A 22,090-nucleotide genomic window follows, 5' to 3' on the forward strand; every position below is an offset into this window, starting at 1 on the left:
TATGACAGGTGATGTTTTGCCTGTAGACTGCATAAGTAATGGATGTAGCTTACATGACATCACCCATTGGTTTGTGAACTGCTATTCTGAAGCCTGAGTTCAGCATTTCCGCCATCTCCCTATTGTTTTTTTTTTGGAGCCAGAATTGACCATATCTGGACAAAAGATTGGAGCTGTGGAGTAATGAGGGGTGGATCTAACTTATAGACTGGGCGATGCTTCGCAGACGGCCTGTCATTCAAGCAGCCACACCCTTAAATATGTTTAACGTTGGGCTTTAATAAAACTGATAAGTCATACATAAAAAAAAAAAATGCATCCCCTGTACAAGCTGTCATGACTGTTGAGTTGAAGGGCTGATGACAGCTGCACTTGTGCTGCTGTGCATTAAAGCTCTGTGAATAAAAACAGAAAAAAAAGGATTGGACAGGGCTCCACACAGCTCAACATAGCAAATCCCAATCAGTTAAAAAATGCCTTGATCAGCCCCAACACCGATTCCTGCACATTTGAATTACATCCTAATCCTTTAGTTGTAGGGTGGAGAATTTGGAGTTGGAGTTTTATGGGGGTTTTAAGTTAGTGGGTGGGGCAACTTTGACAGCAGGGCATAGGATTGAAAATAAATCAGGCTTTACATATCTGACACTAATCATTTATAATAAGTTAATCAGTTCAGTGGCTCTGAACAATTCTAACTGCAGAAGGTTCAGACCTCACAATTTCCAAACCACCTGACACTGCTGCTAAACAAACCTAGTAGGTGCTGTGCAAACTTTTTGTCCTATAAATACTGTTTTTAGACAGGTTTAACAGGTTTATATCTTTCTGAACCCCTCTGAATACCTGCCTTGTGAGGAAGTTCTGATTTCCTGGTTGTTTGTGTGTGTGTGTGTGTGTGTGTGTGTGTGTGTTCTCCCTTATGGCCTTGTGATGTTTCTTTGAACTTGTGTGTGTAAATATTTGCTTACCGTTGGAGTCTGAAAGGTTTGCTAGTGTCTGGACCACAAAGAAGTGAGGAAGGAGCCCTGGCTGAAACTTGCTAAGTATCTCCTCCATGATGTCATTGATGTGCTTGTTACCCACGGCAACCAAGATATTACTGGCTGCCTGCTGCCAATCAGGGATGACCTCCTGAGTGAACCAAGAAGATGGAGAAAGAAACATCATTTATCATCTGCATTTTGCAAGAAACATAAAAAAATGAATGATTAAAATCTCATACTTTACCTTTGATCGCGTCATCTCATCTGAGGCCAAGGTGATGATACTCTTTATTCTGGGGTAACTTATCTCCTCTATCCTGCAACCCACAATCAGCTCAATAGTCTGAAGAATCACAACTCTGTGGCTCACGACCAACTAGAGAAAGACGAGGTGAGGAAGATGAAGAAAAACGAGACAAGAGAAGGATGACGCAAATAACAAAAAGAGCGCATTTAAATTACAGTATCAAAACCAATGGAATGCTAATAAATGACACAGCATTCATTTATCTGCAGTAAAATGTCTGCATTTGGCTTTAACACAGGCAAAGTGAAATATGATACAGCACATCTCAATAAACATCCGCTGTAGGACTATTATGTCACTGATGTTTCCCAAGATGTTTCCTCAGTGTAATGACACCAACATCTGATAATCACCAAGTCAGGGGCTGTGACAGTATGATAGCATGTTGCAGCATCATACAGAAACAAACTAATAACAAGCTCTATGGTGAGATTTCTGAGGAGCAAATTTGCTGCAAGAAAAAAATAAAGATCTGTATTTGAAGGATATATTCCAGTTAAACATGAGGCCACATTCAAGAAAGTCTTTTAGTCTGATTCTATTCTTTCCTATTTCTAACGAAATTCTGTTCTTCTGCTCTTTTCTAATTTCACTGCCTGTGTGTGTTTGTGTCTAGTTTAGTACCCAGTTCGGCACCCAACTTTAATGGTACTACAGTCCATTTTCTATCAGTTAAATTGACAAAACGTTCGGCTTACACTGTTGGTCTAACTTAAGGGAACTGTGATGGACATTTTCAACATTTTCTCACATTTCATTGGTAAACTGATAATTGATTGAGAGAGAAAATAAGAGAGAAAGTAGTCACAAGATGAATCAGTAATGATTCATCCTGCTTGACTGCCATCTGTAAAACCTGAACCCTCTTGGACAGCAACAGACATATCACTACTTGTTTCAGTCTTTACATCATGTACATACATGAAACTAAATCACATGCTGGGGGCTCTGAGAGGCCTTTTAAATGTGATCAGATTTAACAGATTAGCAGCAGACTACTGTTAGCAGTGGTTACTTAAGTCAAGACAAATCTTTTTCAAAACTATAGACATTTCCATCACAGAAGTACCAATCTTTCACTCAAATGTGTGGGGGCTTCTTATGCAGCTTCCACTTAATGTGTACAGTATTATTGTACTGTTATTATACAGTATGATTGCACTGTCCAGTCACAGCATTCAGCACTCACTATATGTAACTGTGAGCTGTTTTGACACAACACTAAAAGTAACACCAGCACTAAAAGCCAAGTTAATGGAAGTCATGCTCATGTAGTCATGTCTGGCATGTCTGACAAGGGCTAAAGATCATGTCTGTGGCAGGAATACTGATAATTCATTCCAGCTTTCTCTTATGCAGGCCTGAGGCTGACTACCTGAGAGGTGTTAGACATACAGTGTAACAAAGATGTTTCCTGATGTTTTATTTTATTTTATTTTATTTTTTTTTACCTTTGGGTGTTTAAGGAGGTAGTCCTGGCACATGGCTAACACTCTGTCTGGCTGCTGTTTTCCCAGGGTCAACATAGACTTTCTGACCTGTTCCTGGACCGCTGCGTCTTTATCAGTGGCCGCATCTAGTAGCGCCAGGGTCACCTCTAGAGGGCAAACACAACAGAACAGTGACAAATCTGAGAAGGAAGAAGAGGGAAACTGAGTAAATACAAATGGAAAGACAAAGTTTGAGACAGCTGTGCTGCAAAACTGGAAAATCTGGGGGAAAATATGCATGGCCTGGCATTCAGAACTGTGTCAAACAGAACAAATGGATTACTGTAGCTGAATTGCGGCAAACATTAAAGAAGTTGATGGAAAGAGGAGAGGAGAGGAGAGGAGAGGAGAGGAGAGCTCACGTTCCACATCCGATTCCTCCATGGTGGACACCAAGAGGGCTGGCTTCCTGGAGCCTGAGGCCAAGGATGTAGCTTCCCACCTGGGGTACAGATTCAGGAACAAAATATAAAATGTGAATATAAAGTGAATATTAATGTCATATATCTTGGCAGTAAGTCAAGGTCCTACAGCATTAATACTTAACTTCCTGCCTGTGGGCCAGATAGGGAGCTCTGAAGCCACCAACTATTTTCTAATTCACCATGAAAATAAACCAATTCAATTTTTTGTACTTTGAATGTAAATAAGGAGAGAGCATGAAAAGTCAATCAAAACAGAGCTTGTTTATTTAAAAAAAAGTCCATTGAAGAATCTGTAGATGTATAAATTGTAAAAATGTATAGCTCCCGGGTTTATTCCCACAGCGTGGGAAAACTACTGAATACACGCAGTAGTGTTTCTCTCGCTTGGCCCATAGACTTTATGATGTGATGATGTCAGATACACTTACATTATTTTTCTAGTATAAAACCTCCATGAATCAGACTTCCCTTTTATAACAGTGATCTGTTATATGGGGAAATACTTCTTGTGCCACAGGGGGAGGATCCCATGGCCTCCTGGACAGATGTACGGCTCTGAATGTCCTCAAACCCTAGAAATACCCCAACATACACCTGACTTGTGCAGGGATGCTGCCGCTGGATTTACTTCTTGGTGAAGATGAGTGGGAACAGCAAATGGTGAAAGGTTGAAAACAGGCAGATCCCTTATTAAATATACTGATAAATATTAATAATGTTTGTTTAATGACTAGCCCTTGGTCTCCTTTCAATCAGCAAAAGTGGCTCCAAGACAAAGTAAGTACAGTATCACAGTTCACTGAATATATTAAAAATGTACATCCCCCTCATGCCAGGTGCAAATAAGTGATTTGGTTGTCACGTCAGAACACAGGAGCTCTCTGAAGACAGTCTTCTTTTAGCTTCATTCAGTTTCTCTCATTCACATGACTGACACAGACCCAGCAGTTAATTAACATGACAGGCATGATGGGATACAGCTGACACACAGACCTCTATAGCAGCCTCAATAAGGCTAATATTAAGACAACATTATTCTCGCCAACCAAAAACATTTGCATTCTATCTGGATTACCTGAACCTGCTTTAATATCTACTTGTCACATGAGTTTCTTTCGCTTTAGCTACCTGCCCAGGCCACCTCTGTAGCTACTATGACAACCACCAACTGAATCCAACACGAATTAGCTAACAGTAACTTCTGAGATTAGGAAGCTACGTACAGATGACATTAAAAGCAAAAAATGTTACAATGTTAGCCGGGTTAAACCCTGAGCGTCAGGCTCTTTGTAGCTGGCGTCATTACTGAATTTCTGGCTTTAACCAGCCTGGGTGGTGATGCTGCAGCAGCGAGCTAACCCACTGACACACGCTAGCATGCTAATCTAGCAGCAGCTGCTACGGAAGAGCCGACAGCGTCCTCACATCACTGACGGGAGGAAAACAACAGCCTTGCTAACGAGGCTAACTTACCGAGTCCCAGTGGGCGACCGCTATACAATGACCTCTCACGACAATTAGGCTTCTTATCTCGGTTTAAACAATAGGCGCCCCTGTCAGTGGCACAGTCAGTGTTGGCGCTGTATGTCTTTCTGTCACTGCAGGTGTAAACACGCCTGGTCATGTGCTACGAGTCAGCAGGAACGTATCAGGCAGGGGGCGGGGCCAAAGAGTCAGTGACACAGCACTGAGGCACATAGAACTGCTACTCAACATCTACGCACACTGTCACTGTTGTACTGAAGCACAAGACTGCTTTATAGAGACTGTTATGCAAGACTTTACCTCGTTATCAAATTCATTTTTCTCGTGGTATGTGCGTCTCATGTTTGCATGACTTAAAGTTTTGAGCATTAAGTACTGAATTTCCTTCATTCTGGTGATTTTTATGATATTTTGTGCTTTCTTTCATCAGTTGTTAGTGAAAATGTCATGGTACTTCTGCTTCATCTGTACATAGTTGCTGAATCTTATTTCTGTTTCATGGCAGATTGCAATTATTGCTTTTGAGTACTGCCGTCACCTTCTTGGCTAGCGGCACAGTCTTGTCTGTGAGTCGCAGTTATTAGAAATTATAGCAAAATAAATGTCCTCTGCCACCGGCTATTATGGGAGACGTGTCCTCGTCTTCAGTTCCATCATCGTCCCGATGTGTGACGCATGGCCCAGTGTGTGAAAGCACTTTACAAAAGAGGACCCCCAAACCCAAAATACATAAAGGTGTGTGCGTGACATCTGCTGCAGGTGAAGATGGGCATATCTGGTGTATACTATCCAAAGTTTGTCTCCAACTGTCCAGCTGTCCTGTAACACTCAGTATACAGTGTTAGCTGTAGTACCACTTAATAACACAACTATACAACTAGGCTAACTACCAAGAAACACAACAACACAGACTGAGCTTTAATTTTAACATGCTTTTTATTGTCTCTTTATTGCATGCTGAATAATTGGGGGCAGTTATTCATATTTACAGTTTTCTCCATGTCATTGGTGTGTAGGAGAAAGCCAACATCTTTGGGGGAAACCCACACAGACATGGGGAGGAACATGCAGACTCCACACAGAAAGAGTTCAGCTGGGTCTTTCTGTGAGGCCTCCGTGCTGATCACTGAGCCTCCGTGCCACCCTGCACTCTGTTACTGTTACTGAGACGGGAAGGTGCTGTGTTGCTGTGGTGTAGGAGTCTCAGATGGATGTGGACTACTGCCTTTGTTCCATCTCCGCCTCACATCAAAGAAGTGGCAGAATCTTTTCTACTGTGAATTGTTCTTTTTTTTCTACGGGACATGCAAAATAAGGACAGGAAAATCATTACAGATTCCAACACCAGGATAAAAGCCTTTTCTCCCTGTTGAGGTCAGGATGAAAGTACCAAATACACCCAGCTAGCACTGAGAGAGTCAGAAAGAGCTTCTACCCTCGGGTCAGAAGGATCCCCCTGCCTACTCATGTTTATTATTATTACTACTATGTTTTAAATGTGCAAACTGATGGAATTTACAAATTTCATTTCACTGAAACTGTATTCATATGATATGTGACAAAAAAATTAATTGCTTGACCGTCCACACAGACCTCCTCTTCTACCAGGAGTTTGACCATTAAAGCAACCAGGGTCTTCTCCTGCTGTTCCTTTATCTCTTCTTTGAGCATGGCAATTTCTGCCTGGAGAGCCTTACTCGCCTCTTTTTCTTTCTTTGAGCTTAGTGGTCAGCTCTTGGTTGGCTGAGGTCTGTTGCTCAAGTCTAGTTTTCAGGTCCTGCTCATGCTGTCTCTCAGCTCCGTCTCTCCAGAGCTCATTGATCAAATCTTCCACCTGTTTCTGCAAGACCTTGTTCTCTTTCATCTCTGTCTCGAGCCTGGTGGCAAGCTCATTTATCTTTTCCTCCTGACAGGCAATGTGCTGCTCTGCAGTTTGGAGGTGAGCTTTCAGCACCTCTTCCTGGGTACCTGGAGCCTTGTTTGCTATCTTGCATTCACTAAGCTGCCTGGCTCACTTGTTGGTATCCAGGGTTGTTGGATTTGCTCCTGAAGTCATTTTCCTGACGCACTGCGTCTCTCATGAACAGTTGTGAAACCAGGTGAAAGGTCTGAAATGAAACAATTCTGTCTGGACCGATTCTGCATGTTTACATTTTGTTTACACTGGAATCACATGGAGGTTCTCACAGAGTTTGTTTCAGCCGCCCTCAGTTTCAGAGTCCTGGTTTATCACTTTGATCCCCAAGAACCATTAAAGGCACAATGACCTAAATGTACACACAAGGCCCACCCCACCATCAACACTCATTTACACACAGAGATATGAATGGATACTACATGGTACTTGTTTTAATGTCCTTTAAAGGTCCAGTGTAGTAATTTGGGGAATATATTGGCAGAAATTTGATACAATTTCTAATATATAAAAATCTTTTCTTTAGTGTGTAATCACCTGAACATGAGAATCATTGTGTTTTTGTTACCTTACAATGAGCTGTTTATATCTACATAGAGAGTGGGTCCTCTGCCATGGAGATCGCAATGTTGCACCGCCATGTTTCTACAGTAGCCCAAAACGGACAAACCTAACATTGGTGTTACTGTGTTTTTTTATTTTCGCTTCAGCCAAAGTAGTTAGCAGACCCCTGCGGCCAGCATCATTGGAGAGACACTGTTATTCTAACATGAACTGCTTTAATCACTGCTTTTATTGCTGTAAATCACTGGGTGTGTTTGTTTTGAAGAGGAGGAGACTTTTGCAGATAATTTGGCTCCAAAAACCTCCTGAACATGTAGCTCTTATGTTATTAGAGAAAAAAGATGAGCACACATTAGAAGGTGCTGAGCTAGCGGCCTGTCAGTGACAACTTGAAAAGCATAAGAGAAACATTGATTTGTGAAGTGAAAATGTTTTATTGAGTGTTTTTATTGTTTTTAATAGCCTGGTCTGTTTGTTTTGAAGAGGAAGATTCCTATGGGGATAATCTGGCTCCCAGTAAAAACCTCTGGAACAATGAAGACTGAAGGAATTCAAACAAGTTTCAGCTGGTTGCAATCAGCAATCTTCACCGCTAAGTCCCCCTAAATCCCCCAAATATCTTACACACTGCTTCTTCAAATCTGTATTCCTGTGATGTCTTGTTTTGGAATGCTGAATTTCCCATCTGCAAAACAAATTAACCCTTGGGTATTCACAAAGAAAGCTTGAACCTTTGGGTGACAGTTTTCATAGGGTGTACAAAGAATAAATTTTTTATGAGAACTACTTTTGATGAATGGCACAGCATCAGTCTTAATTTGATAGATTATGAGATCTCTGTAGCAAAACAAGCCAAAAGACTGGCAGCATCTCTTTTATGTTAATAATACAGTGCAGGTTTCCAGTCACCCAAAGCTACACCAGTGCATTCATATGCTTTTTGTGTGCACTGAACTCAGGCTTCATATATGTCCATCTGTTTTATAAAACAGGAGTGTTATAGTTCGTCAGCTGCATATAAGAGTCAGTGTGTCTGTCTTCAGACACCTGGGAGAGTAAAGGTAATAAAGATTATTTTGTCAAAACTTAAGGAATTTCATTTTTGGAGAGTGTCCCGAAAGCTCTCATATTCTTCAAGAGAGAAAATGCAGATAGCCTGATAGTGGAATATCCATATCAACGGAAGATCACGTGGCCCAACATCTGGAAAGCAGACTTCCATCACACCAGGTTTAAAGTCCAAGCTGTTTATGACGTCCTACCAAGTCCTGAAGACGTCCATGTCTGGGGCAAAAGTGAAACATCCTCCTGCTCCCCTTGCCCAGGAAGGGGAAACCTGGAACATCTCCTTAGCAACTGCCCAAAAGCCCCTGGAGACGGGCGCATCGCTGGTGCTACGACCAGGTACTTAGGGCAGTTGCTGAAAGCATTGCCACTGCTATTGACACCATCAAGGGCCACCACAAGCCAAAGACCAACATGTTCCTCAAAGCCAGAGAGAAGCCCCACATACAACCCAGAGCAGAGGCTGGCCCCTCACCACCGCCCCTGGCTGGAAACTGGAACTGGATCTTGGAAAACAGCTCCCAGCCCGAATAACACCAACATGGCTTCGTCCAGACATAATCATTGTCTCAGACTCCACCAGACAACTGATTATGCTGGAGCTCACAGTACCCGGGGAAGAGCGTATGGAAGAGGCCAAGCCTTTTTGTCACTATCATTCATCAAAGTCATCATTGTTCAGTATTACATCTGTCAGATCAGGTTCACCTCTTGAATTCCTGTTTTTGCTCATTGTTTCCTGGTGTTGCTAAACACATGAGACAGCTTGAGGACTGAGTGGTGTTCAGCAGCTGACTCACCATCATTGATGCAGTAGAACTGATTTTAATATGGTTTCTCTGCTGTTTAAACATGCAGAAATCAAGTGAAACCAGTGCTTTCCTTGTTTATACAGACATGGAAATGCTTACATGCTTATACTTCAGAAGACCAGCCAATTTTGCCAGGGATGACAGCTCAACATTTTAGCTCAATGATGTATATCACCAAATATGGTTACAACACTGTATTTGCTGCTAAAGTCTTACCTGTGCTGTACACATTTAGCAGCAGAAGCTAGATTTTCTTTTTTCAGGATGAGAGCCGATTGGCTCATCGTGTCCGCAGCGGCAGGACACCGAGCCTGCAAAACCCAAACTCACACCTCCACAGTTTTTCAGTTGGGTTTGATTACTTTTGTTTTCAGCACGGCTGTACAGAATGGTCAAATGTTTATCTGATAGAGAGTAAAAATCTCCATTAAATTTGCTAGATTAACCTCAAATGTCTATAACTCAGTATCACACTGACATGCAGACACCTGTTGTTTCCCATCCACCTAGCATAACCAAAGCACTTTTTCAAGCCATTTGAAAGAGTATACCTAGGGTGCCCATTAGCTCACCTGGTAGAGTAGGTGGCCCATGTACAAAGGCCTTGTCCTTGCTGCAGCGGCCTCAGATTTGATTCCAACCTACGGCCCTTTGCTGCATGTCATTCTCTACCCCCCTCCCCCCACGCTACAAGAACTGTCCAATCAAGTAAAGGCATAAAAGCCCTAAAAATATTTGTATTGTTGTATGTCTTTAAAAAAAGATTAAAACTCTTAAAACTCTGTACATCAGTTGGGAAAAATACAAGAGTTGAAAAGGAGAAAAAAAATCTAAACTCCTTTGAAAACCTGTCACAGTGGGTGTGATTGTAAATTCTGTGTTAAAATGTAAAGGTGTTGGGTGCTTGGACCTGGGTATACCTCCCCACAGATCTAGTTTCTGTTGATTTTAGAAACCTGTATGATGAATTCAGTCTTCAGTGTAATCTCTTCTTTTCATGGCTCTCTGAACAGATGGTAGTTCTGATTTTTTCAGCCATGAAAGACCATTCTGTGTTCATGCTTTTACTGTTTGTGACAGAGATGCTATTAAAATGAGAAAACAAAGATTTATTTTGTGAGCACAAAAGACATGAAGCTCTTTTACAGTCCAAGTTTTTATCGAACAAAAAGATGTAACAGCATGTGTATGTACAGCCATGTACAGTGTTCAATGCAATATTACAACAATATCATAACACTTCAATAAGACGGTCAGGTCACTTGAAAACATGAAAGACGGCATAGCAAGTTAAATATTTGACCTGAAACATTTTCACTTGAAAGGTGCTGTGTGTAACTCTGGAGAAAGATGGATGATTGTCAAGTCTAGGCTGACAAATAACAACGTCAGTATCTGACACTCTGGGAATGAGACTCAAGAATCATCTGTCTTTCTCCAGAGTCACATACAGCACCTCTGAACATGTTTACTTACTGTAAATTTCAATTTGACAATAGGTCCAGAATAACTTACAGCAGTGGTCAACTTTGTTTGGGTGTATATATGTTTTACATGACACCTATTATTACAGGTACATCAAAGAAGGTTCTCATAATAAAAGCTGCTTTTAATTACATGCTCCCGTGAATTAGGTGCTGAGAATTAAAAAAGAAAAAGTTCTTATAGAGCTGATTACAAAATCAAATATGGCCTCAAGTTCAAAGCCTCTCGTGATAAATATCTCTCATGTATGGTTTAAAAACAATAAATATTAGTTTATGATAATTAAATAAAAGTTAGGCAAGTTTAGTTTAAGCTGAAATGTCCTTTAAATGGTTCAAAATACAGGTCAGTATCAGGATACAGTGTTATTTCATCTGAAAGTATAAGATGTTTAGTCTTATATTACCATCAGGAGAGCAGCCACGTTGCATGTTAATAAAAACATTAAAAACAATAAAAAATATATACATATAGGTAAAAAACAGAATTCTTCAGCGCATTACACAGGATATCCATGGTACATTTACCAAAGAGTAAATATAAAATAAGATCTTGTGTCTGTGCACAACATTCAAAAGGCTGAAGGTAAACATTTGTTGTGACTTTTAGAAAATATTTGAAGCTAAATTTATAACACTAGTAATATTACCCTGTAAAACACAAGACATCAAAATTACGCTGTAAAATGAATTTTTGTAAAATTGTAATGTAAAATTTGTCTTTTGACCTAACCTCCATCAGAGCACACAGAACAAAAAAAAAAAAAAACAAAAAAAAAAAATTACAAAAAAAATGACGTCTGTGACCTGTCCAGGGTGTACCCTGCCTCTCGCCCGATGTAGCTGGGATAGGCTCCAGCCCCCCCGCGACCCTCAAGAGGATGAAGCGGTTAGAAGATGAATGAATGAATGAATGAATGAATGACGTCTGTGTCAGTCTTTATGCGAGCTGATTTTCAGCCCACTGTCCTCTCACTCCAACAGCACAGACGTCTGAAACAGATCAGTTTAAATAAACCTCAGCAACATCAGTTTTTTTCCTGCAGCCTGTCAGTAATGATTGACCTTTCCCATGGAAGTTGTATTGAAGGTAAGGATCGCTGACTGTTCTGACTCAGTTATTAAGACTCAGTGATTGTTTGATATCTTCTTGTCTTTACATTATTACTTTACTGTTTCTCTGGTGTCTGGTCTCATGCATCGTCAAAGTGCAGGTCTCTGCCTGACAGTTTTTTCCTGTAGGAAAGAAATAAATCATCAGTGAGATGTTGATTTAAAAAACGCAAAAGTTCAATCATTTACTCTGTGGTATACATTTTATCTTCATGTGACAGACTAAATGAGCAGAAATAGCCATAAGACAAACACACAAGGCTGAAGGATAATTATAACAGTAGCTATAATTATAAAAATATAGTTTATAAAAATCCCACTAACTCAAGTGGATGGTAGAGTCCATACCAAAACTGAAATGACCGCGGTGACACTGGAATCTCTTTCCAAGCTATTTCATGAATGATTGACAGCCAATCAAAATCCATTCACAAGACCATCACATTTGCTTATAATGGGCTGCAAATCAACAACAGCGATTTCAATAACTCTTCTGTTCCATGGCACATTTTTACTTTTATTAATGTAGCCATCAGCTCTGCATATGAGGGGCAGGCACAGACTTTAGAGAAATGTTTATGGAAGCTTAGACTTTGGTCATTATTCATTCCTGCAGTTGTCTATGGATGGAGTATTGTATTGGACAAGTATTTAAACACACAAAGCTGTTTTCTTCAATAAGTAGGTTTGCTGTATATGAGAGTGAATGAACATACTCGTGTTTGGTGAGGGGGGCTTTGTCGCAGGTGACCTCTGCAAGCTGCCCGTCCCTAGTGAGTGTCTGAACCCCTGCATCATGCACACTGGCTCTTGGAGTTGTTATACCCTTCAGCTTCACTTCTCTGCAGACACACAAAAGAAATATGATGATGGCAACTTGATGACAGACAAAAATAAGCTATTTTGTTAAAATATTCATGTTGCATGGATATACTCTCGCAGACTTCTGTAGCACCTACTCACCCATTGGTGGCTACCTCTCCGTCTTCAAACATTTTGAGGCCTGGGACTTTCTGTCCAAAGAGTTTCACGATGGACATGAGCAGGCCGCAGCGATTTCTGTAGCAGCAGGTGACATCTACCACCAGGAATACCACCAAGAAGATCACCATGACGATGCCAATCACGCTGCCTTTGGTCATGCGGTTGCTCACTGGGAGAGATAAAAAAGTCAAGGTGAAATAAACGTCTTTGTTGTTGCAAGAAACATGTTTTTCTCGGTGAATTTTGGTTTTGGATTTGGGTTAGGGCATGGGAAGCCACATACCAGGCTGTGCTGCGATGGTGAAGTTGAACCTGGCAGGGATAGAGGAACCATTAGCATTGATGGCTTTGAGTTCCAGTTGATAGTCTGAGCCGTAGGACAGGTCTTGAAGGGAGATAGAGTCAGCATCGGATGGCAGCTCCTCATTTTTCCACTCAATCCCCTCTTTATCCTGAGAGAGTATAAAGAGACAGCATAGGAGAAGATCAAAGGATAACAATAAGAAAAACAAAAGGACCTATGAAGAATAATTCACTGAGAACGAGAGACAAACTTATACCGTCTCTTACCTGTCTGTATCGCATGTCAAAGCGCAGCAGAGGAGTTCCACCATCATCAAGCTGTTTAAGAGGGATGAAGATGGAGTTGCCCTCTACTTTCATCTCACTGGACGACAACACTGGACTGTCTGGTTCACCTACAGAGCACAGACAGGACACATCCACTTATAAGAGTTATGAATAATAACTAACACCTTATCTTTATTCATATAGGCTAAATACAGATTAGCTGAGCATGTCAGTAATTTTTTTATTGTTTAGTAGATAAGTGTGTGGTCTTTACCCTCTGTGGATGGATGACAGTGGATTACATGGTGTCATCAGCAGCATTAATGAGCATCGGGCAGCGGATGATGATGTCATGGGAATGTTATGATGATGGCAGCATGAAAGATGAACAAGAAAAATGAGTGATGGTAGATGAGGAGGAAATGCCTTGTACTGTATATACCACATACACTAGCATAAATGAATATTTACACACACTATACATTAATTTAAATGCGTAAACACAAAATATGGACACACAAATGCTGCATATACAGTTAAAGCTGCACACGTAGCATGAAACATTGATATGGTGTGTGTTGTCAGTGTATGTTGCCGATGTGTTGATAGCACTTACGTATTCCCTGGGTGCGGACGGTGTTTGTTTCTGAGAACTGTCCCACTCCCATGGCATTCAAGGCAGCCAGACGCACTGTGTACAATGTGTATGGCTTGAGGTTGGTGAGAGTTAGAGGACCTACAAAAGCAAACACACAGAAAGATACTACATTAGCTACTGTGCACAATTAAATGTCATTTGGGTATTTTAAAGGTCTAGTGTGTAGTATGTAGAGGCATCTAGTGGTGAGGTTACAGAACTGAACCTTCTCATGTGTGGCAAGCATGAAGGAGAACTATGATTTTCAATGCAAAAAAGTGAAAACATGAATGGTCCTATCTAGAGCCAGTGTTCAGTTTGTCTGTTCTGGGCTCCTGTAGAAACAATATGGGAGAAATCCTGCTCTGTATTTAGACATAAACAACTCATTCTAAGACAACAAAAACACAACAAATTCTTATTTTCAGGTGTTTATACACTGATGAAAACATAGTTTTATATACCATTTCTGCCAATAGATGCCCCTAAATCCCACACACAGGACCTTTAAGACAGAATAATGTTTATGGTGTGAGCAGTTTAAAGTATAAATGATTCACTAACTGATTTTCTCCTGATAGTCATGATACACAACTGCAAAGCTTCTCTGAAGAGCCATTATTTTACCTGAAGTTGGGACTGCGATCTCCTTCCACTGTTCTGCTGCACTTTGCCTCCACTGCAGGACAAAACTTGTGATTGGTGTCCCTCCATCGATGGGTGCGGTTTTGAGGGAGAAGATGACTGATGTTGGTCCAGGTGAGACTGACAGGTAGTGAGGTGGACCAGGCTGGGCTGTGTACAAGGAGGCAGGTCAGAGTGGAGGAGGGAAGAGAGAGAGAAAAAATTGTCAAAAGTATGTCAGAGGTATGCAGATAGGTAAAGATTAAATCTACTTTTCCTTCACTGAACTTTTCTTTCTTAAACACAAAGATAGACATAAACTCTTACTGTGTATTGCAATGTCTCTGGATGCATTTCCAGAGATGCTGACAGCCATGCAGGAATACAGTCCACCATCAGAGGGCACTACCTCATCAATCACCAACACACCATCAACGACGCGGACTCGACCGGTGGTGGAGTCCTACCAGAGGAAGGAACAGATTGGATCAAACAAATTTGGAAATGCTCAGATGTATTGTCTTTGGAGTCGCTGTTAAAAGTCAACACACTGCAAATATGTCAGTGAGTTGGATAGCGAGTGTTTGTCTAGTCACAGAGCTTATACAGTTGTTAATTTGTTGTTAAGTTGTTGATTAAAATGGGCAAGGACTATGTTTTACATATAGGCTGACTGTGTCAATTTTATTGTGACACAGCTGACGTTGTGTGTATGTGCATGTGTATGTAAGCGTGTGTTATGTGCCCATATACGCTTACCAGTGTGCGTCCATTGTTCTTGTTGAGCCAGTGCAGCTCAGGCTGAGGATGGCCTGAGACGTTACAGGACACAGATACACGCTCACCCATTGATACACTCTGCTGCTCTGCTGACACAAACACCTCTGGGGCCTCTGAAATGAAACGTGTTAAATGTCACCATAGTGCAACAGGATGAAGTACATATGTCAAAATGGTTGAACAACAGGTTCATTCATAATATCATTCTTAGCACTCATCACCACTAAATACCTGCACCTGCTCAGACTCGACCTTTTGATTGTAGCCAAATTTAGCCAAACAGCTATTTAAACAGAAACGGTGGTGTGTTGATCACCCCATTGTGTGTCTCTTAATTCAGTTAAATTCAAAGGGGCTTTATTGGCACAAGAAATATACATTTTCACTGCCAAAGCAGGTATGAAATAAAGTAGAATTTGGTTTCTATATATGTTGCTGCTTATTGGTTAACATCTATGACACACCCACCCAACAAGAGAAAAAAAGGACTTCAAAGCCCATTTTACACTGATTCAAAGAAACGTGTTGTTCAACCCGGAAACAATAACAAAGAGACACACACCATTTTGCGATTCAACGTGCCCCTTGTTTTTAACCATTGGATACAAGGGTGTAGCAGCAGTAAGAGTGGCGGCACTTTCACACGCTTGTTATATTATTGTCCCGGTTGTCGTGTTTCAGTGAGCTAATGGAGCTATCAGTCTCAGAGGTGTAAAAAATAAAATTGAACTAACCAAAAACATGAAGCAAAATAGTAGCACTGCTCTCAGATATCTTGTTGGTGGCGGTGCACATGTACTCTCCATAGTCGACCCGGGCAACAGACCGTATGGTCAGCTGGCTGCGGTCTGAGTTAAACTGATGATGTGAAGGGTCATATGCTACAGGCCTGGGAGGGAGACAGGCAGAGTGAAAAACACAGTGAGTAATACTGTAAGGATTTGTTATTCACATGGATTCAAAATGAGGAGAAGGGAGAGATGATGCCACAGACCATTAACAAAGCTGATAAGGAAATGTTTTTTGGACACACGTGCACACTGCTCCAACCACTGGCACACCAGATGTCATGCTACAGTAGCAATACTGAGAGTGGAGGGCACTGGTGTAAATATTCACACAACATGACCCAGTTAATTTACTGATGGTTGATTGTCCCAAACAAGGTTATAATTTAAAAAAGTGTAGGAAAAGTCAGCTGACATGAAGGAAAGCAATGAAGTGCAATGTAAAACTGCTAACAGAGCAACTACTGGTACTAAATAACATCCACATTATATGTGTACATTATCAGTACACTCATGCATATTGTGCCTTTTATGGAGATGCTAAAAAGATGTGACCAACTTTCTGTCAGCGAGGACTTACATGGTCCAGGTGATGTTGGGTTTTGGTACACCGTCTACTAAACACAGCAACGAAACATTGGCTTCTGGTCCGGCCATCACTTTTTTCACTTCTTCTCTCAGACGCACAGATGGAAAAACTGCAGGAGGGACATGTATTTTATTTAAAATGATGCTTCATTTACACGTCAGATTTGTCATGGCATAATTAAAACTCGAAGTAAAATGCTAAATTTGTTTGTGCCTAGCCAGTAAGGCATAGCTAACCATAATGGATAAGTGCCATTGTGTTATGCTACACACAGGTTCTGCAAGAAAGAAAGGAACGTTACAAGGGTGTAGGTTTCATTTCAACAGTTGGGGGGGGGCTCATGAAACAGGTGGTCTGGGGTCCCTCCCTCACAAGTGCTTGAAAATCAAATATTTCCTGCATTCTGGTTATTTTTTGTGCACCAATTTGTACATTTTCTGCATCAATGGAGTTCATGTCTTTCATTTTTTCAAAATAAAAGTCCTCTGCTACTGTCATGATTTTTATTGAGGGAGACAAATACACATGTTCTAAATACTGAGGGAGCCATGTGCCCCGCTCTACCCTGAAATCCACACCTGTGGAACTTTGTGTCATATATTAGCTTTCAAACCACTGACCACTGTCTAGATGTGAAAAATATACTGACCATTGACGACAACAGAGATGGGGAGTTGCTCATTGATGGGCCTTCCTCTGATCTGGGCCTGGCAATAGTATGTTCCAGCATCCTCTCTCTTCACATTCTCAATGAGGAGTGTATTATCAGGCAGCTGACGCACACGCTTTCCTGCTGAAGTAGGAGATGGGAGCACAGAAATGCAGAGACAGACAGCAAGTGATGGAAAAGATACAAAGAGTGATGGAAAGAGGTGAAGACAGGCAAACAGAAAGATAGAAAAGAAAGTTATGTTTCTGAATGAAAGTCTAAAATTCAGTCACACCACTGCAGCTGCAGTTTACACAATGTGTAAAGTTTTGTGTAAATCATAAAATTATTCTTCAAACTGCAGGAGAGCTTTAAGTGTCCCAGGGTGCTGCTCCTACCATTAGTGGAGATTTCTTCTTTGTTTCTGAGCCACTGAACATCCACCACTGGCTTGCCAGTCACCATGCATGGCACCAAACCATTTGTGCCCTCCAGAAACTCATGGTAGCTGGGGGTACTTCCAAATGAAAGAGCCTCTGACAAAAGAGAAGAAGACTGGGATGCTTACTTTTGATGCAATACAAATGAACAATATCATCAAAAGAAGGTTTGGTTTATCAATGTTACCAATCAAATGTTACTAATCTGTATTCTTTAACTAAATAAAGCTCTATTGCACCAGACAGGTTCATCAACAACTACCAGTACATACCATAAACATAAATCTGTGTCAGAGCTTCATCCATGGGTCCGCTGTTTAAGTCACACATACAGGTATATCTGCCTGCATCTTTCATTGTAGCCTTCTTAATGACCAATTTAGAGACGGTTTCATCCACATGTTTCACCATGTCGCTATCATCAATTTCCGTGCCATCCTTAAACCATGTCATTTCTCCTTCTCCAGTCAGGACTGGACGAGATAAGCAGAGGGGGCAGAGACAGAATGAAAGTTAATACTTTGAAGGTTCTAGGTTCAAACTGGAAAATGGAATGCAAATAGACAAGTTTCAATAGTCATTAAATGAAACTGAAATGACTCACTTTTACACACCAGAATGATTTCTTCTCCGACGAGGAAATCTTGCTTACTAGTCATGATTTCCATCTTTGCATCTAGAAGAGGAGAGAAGAAGAGTTTTTCTTTTGCACCTGTTTCTGCTTTTCACCAAGACATTTAGAGGCAAACCCAGTAATTCTCAATTACACAATTATGTATCACCAGCTGATGCTCTGCGGGTGAGCAAAGTTTAAGTTGATGGCACAACGGATTCATTTAACATTGTAAATTCTACATTGTTGCTAAACTAGCCAACTTTAGCATCACAGAGCAGTGATTATTGCTATTTGTCATTTTTTTGCAGGTTTGATGCACCATAATCTAATGTGAAAACATGAACAAAACTTATCCCATAATGTAAGAGTTGCTTTAATTTGCAATTTACATTTCACATTTTTTTCAAGGTAATTATTTTGTTGGTCTTTTAAGGTGCCTTATCACATTTTATAGCACACAATTTTTTTTTTAAAAAAAAGTCTTTAATTCATCAGCTTTTTCAGCTGCAGAAAGATGTCAACTGTTTATGGGAATGTTACATATCTTTTTCAATCTGTTTAAACAGACAGAAACTAACTGAAACTTGTATTTTCCTTGTTTATACAGACATGGAGGCTTTAGATTTGGGACAAAAACAGTCAGATATTGGTTATTTCCGTAATTATTCCCTGCTTACACAGCAACATAAACTTACTTTTCGCTCCAAGTCTCAATACTTCAGCCATGCATTGTGTATCAAAATATATCACTACAACACTGTCTGTAGTTCCAAAATTTTAATGGTGTCAACAGATCTTACCTGTGCCCTGCAGCAGCACCAGCAGCAGCAAGGCCACCTTCAGGATAAGAGCCGACTGGTTCGTCATGTTCACCTGGCTGTTGATGGGAAATCCTGAATGACTTCAAATCAAAACGCTGCGGGTTTTTCTGTTGAGTCTGAATGTTTTGGTTTTCCAAGTCAGCTCAGATGGACAGAGTGCACAAATACTAAGTGTACAAACTTAACAAAAAATCAAAGAAATATATATCTGACTCTGTTTCACTCTGACACCTGCTGTTCCTCTCCACCAAACACAAGGAGCCTTTGTTGGGGAGAGGGTCTGTGTCAGAGGTTATATAGGGCCACAAGAGCAGTGGAGATGAGAAGATACGAGAAAGGGGTGGGGGACAGAGAGAGAGAGAGAGAGAGAGAAAAAACATTGCTCTCCCGTCCTTCTTTAACCCCAACAGAGTTACTGTTGGTCATTCTGGGAGGCGATGTACCGAATGACTTCCGGCCCACTCTCATTCATGTCCTATTTCTCCCCCCTTTGACTCACATGTATCTCTACCTATCCTTTGTCTTTATTTTTCTATATGCATATATATATATATATATATATATACATATATATATATATATATATATGTGTGTGTGTGTGTGTGTGTGTTTTTATCTCTCCTTTTTTTGTCTCTCTCCCCCCCTCTCACTATCCACCTTACTATCTCTCTGTCTCACTCTCTCACTTCCCCCAGGCTACCGGATGAAAGCAGGGAGGCAGCCCCCCTCGGGGAGGAAGAGATGGAGAAAGATATTTTTATCATTCCATCATTTTTTTCTCTCTCGTTTTGAAAAGGGTCACATTCTTCTCAAGCACACGCAACAAACTGCACACACAATATGCCAAATTCACCACACTGTCACCATTCACATTTCCTGAAAACGTACATCCTTTAGGATACTGAAATCAGTGACACCCATTCTACCACAAAGAAAACATTTTCTTAACTTCGAAGAACAGCCCATACTCACTGATTGCAAAAGAAACTGAATTCAATGGTGTTAATTGTCAACTAGTACTTTTAATCATCGGGCTAAAAAACAAGCTTTTGTATAAGCAGTCAAGAGGGAGTCACATCAAAGTAGACTTCGAAGACTTAAAAGTAAAAGTCTGATTAAAGTCAGTGGTGTGTACACAACACACTGTTACTACAAACACTAACGATGGCTCTGCTCTGTTTAACTGTCATCGCAAGCCATGCTACTGAGCGAGCAAGAACAATAGGCCTTTTCCACAGCAAACTTTTTGACATGTCACAATAGGAAAAACACAGGTCTAAATAATACGATTAATTAGACAACATTTTGAGTTGGGTTCACACTGGCCACAATTCATTGATCTGTGACTTAAAACAAATATGGGTCAGGGGTCAGGGGGTCAAGTGGAGGGCCCATGGCCCCTTCCCCTCTTCTTATCCTCCTGCTTCCAGCCCTCTTGCTTGGACCACACCCATCTTCAAACTCAGCTTTCTTTTTGATCTCAATTACACACCTGCGAGGGTGTGTGAATGCTTCTTGCACGGTTGTGACGCAAGTGCATTTGACAAAATCTTTCCACAGACAGAGAGACTGACAAACACAGAGACAGACATTCAGTCACCAAGGAATTCCCATTCCTCCGTGATGGATGGGGCCCAGGCAGATCTCTGGTGGATCCTTGGTCTTTGGCAGGTCTTTGCCTGGAATGAGTTCCCTCGCCCTTTCGTGTTACAAACACCTGGCAAACTACTCGGGCCACTCCTGTAGCAGTTCCTGCTACATTAAGTGTCTCCAGGACCACATTCTGCCATGATGACACACACACACACACACACACACACACACACACACACACACACACACACACACAGACTTACAAGGCCATTGCGATGCTGGTATTGTTTAATTCCAAGCAGCTGTTTCAGTTTTGGGATCCTGGTATTGTGCATGTTGGCTCACTGTCATACTGTCATGGCCTACTGGCACACTTGAATAGAACAGAGCCATCGTTTATGTTGGCATTAATGTAACATTATTGTAAATTTGACGCTTCATGTTTTAACATGAATGGGGCAAAGAAGTCAGCAAAATGAATAGCTTAGCAGAAACACCCAAACACAGCTTACGTCACTGGTCTTTCATCTACGTAGCGTTAGTGCCCTCTGGGTCCAATCACTTCTATTGGCTAACAGCCAGCCTGCCCCTCCCACCTCCCCCCTTTGAAAGCCTATCAGTGTCCCCACGCTGCTGTCCAGCCAGCCAATCAAAGGGGTAGAGTCCAAAGGGGCCACCTATCAGGTTGATTATCAGTAGGTGCTATTATGGCTCATTAGAACAGAGTGTGCTCATAATGAGGGCAGTAAATTAGGTCCATTACCAAGGGTGGGCACACACTGACAGCCGCCCTACATCATATCACATTTTCTTGTTAACTCTTACAATTGATAAAACTTTTGTTTCACTCGATGGCCAAGGCTCAACAACAACAACGCAAATGTTTATGTAGTGAAACAGAGACCAGAGTTTCTCACAGAGGCTTTACACAATGATATCAGTGTTCATTACAAAGTGCTTTGGTCAATTGCTATATATACGCTCTTCAATTTTAACCTTTGTAATAAGCTTTTAAACGGAACTAGCAGTGACAGTGATTGAGGCCTTATGTACAGCAGCCATACAGTGAACAGTCCTCTGTTGGCGTGCAAACTGGATCTGTTTAGAAACAGAAACAAACTGCTGCTGTGCATTTGTGCGTTTTGATACAGCTCACAGGAAAATGTATGGTCATGCACTTTAAACACATGTAGACACAAAATATGGACTTAAGGATGATAAAGTTACGGAAGTTGCAGTTTCTGGATAGAAGTAAAACATTGAAATCACAGGCTGATCCAACATGTATGAATTTTATCACAGCAACTCATGTTGCGACACAGTAGTGTGTATACATAACGTGCCATAGGTGCT

At 41.1% G+C, this 22,090-nt stretch overlaps 2 protein-coding genes across 4 annotated transcripts in view; both read right to left on the minus strand.

Moving 5' to 3' along the window:
• mroh1 (maestro heat-like repeat family member 1) overlaps positions 1-4,817 on the minus strand; it is a 31,830-nt gene extending 27,013 nt beyond the window's left edge. For both annotated transcript variants that reach the window (XM_049583517.1, XM_049583516.1), the window contains exons 1-5: positions 4,682-4,817; positions 3,146-3,225; positions 2,745-2,890; positions 1,231-1,362; positions 972-1,134 (exon numbers count right to left, since the gene is read on the minus strand). In XM_049583517.1, the coding sequence (XP_049439474.1) occupies positions 972-1,134; positions 1,231-1,362; positions 2,745-2,890; positions 3,146-3,167 (463 nt within the window). In that variant the 5' untranslated portion in view covers positions 3,168-3,225; positions 4,682-4,817. The remainder of the gene's footprint in view (positions 1-971; positions 1,135-1,230; positions 1,363-2,744; positions 2,891-3,145; positions 3,226-4,681) is intronic.
• A 5,372-nt stretch (positions 4,818-10,189) lies between these two features.
• On the minus strand, positions 10,190-19,421 carry ncam3 (neural cell adhesion molecule 3). Of its 2 annotated transcripts, none has more exons than XM_049583527.1 (16): positions 19,124-19,421; positions 18,312-18,383; positions 17,980-18,180; positions 17,666-17,803; positions 17,268-17,408; positions 16,610-16,727; positions 15,976-16,130; positions 15,221-15,354; positions 14,789-14,924; positions 14,465-14,632; positions 13,817-13,936; positions 13,201-13,328; positions 12,914-13,082; positions 12,610-12,799; positions 12,363-12,488; positions 10,190-11,769 (listed from the first exon to the last, which is right to left on the minus strand). In XM_049583527.1, exons 1-16 carry the CDS (start codon positions 19,188-19,190, stop codon positions 11,727-11,729), a joined length of 2,106 nt encoding a protein of 701 aa, XP_049439484.1. In that variant the 5' UTR covers positions 19,191-19,421; the 3' UTR covers positions 10,190-11,726. The 2 variants fall into 2 exon arrangements, with proteins under 2 accessions (XP_049439484.1, XP_049439483.1); XM_049583526.1 differs by having other exon boundaries at positions 17,268-17,411.
• Between the last annotated feature and the right edge of the window lie 2,669 nt (positions 19,422-22,090).

The sequence above is a fragment of the Epinephelus fuscoguttatus genome, linkage group LG8, assembly GCF_011397635.1.
Source record: "Epinephelus fuscoguttatus linkage group LG8, E.fuscoguttatus.final_Chr_v1".
NCBI lineage: Eukaryota > Metazoa > Chordata > Actinopteri > Perciformes > Serranidae > Epinephelus > Epinephelus fuscoguttatus.

Bases quoted from the DNA above. Each gene is read 5' to 3' on its own strand.
- ncam3 (XM_049583526.1), bottom strand. From the start codon at position 19,190: ATGACGAACCAGTCGGCTCTTATCCTGAAGGTGGCCTTGCTGCTGCTG. The intron at 18,384-19,123 runs GTAAGATCTGTT...CTCCTCTTCTAG, and splicing joins GGTGCTGCTGCAGGGCACAG to ATGCAAAGATGGAAATCATG. The intron at 15,355-15,975 runs GTTAGTTCAATT...GTTTCATTTCAG, and splicing joins TATTTTGCTTCATGTTTTTG to AGGCCCCAGAGGTGTTTGTG.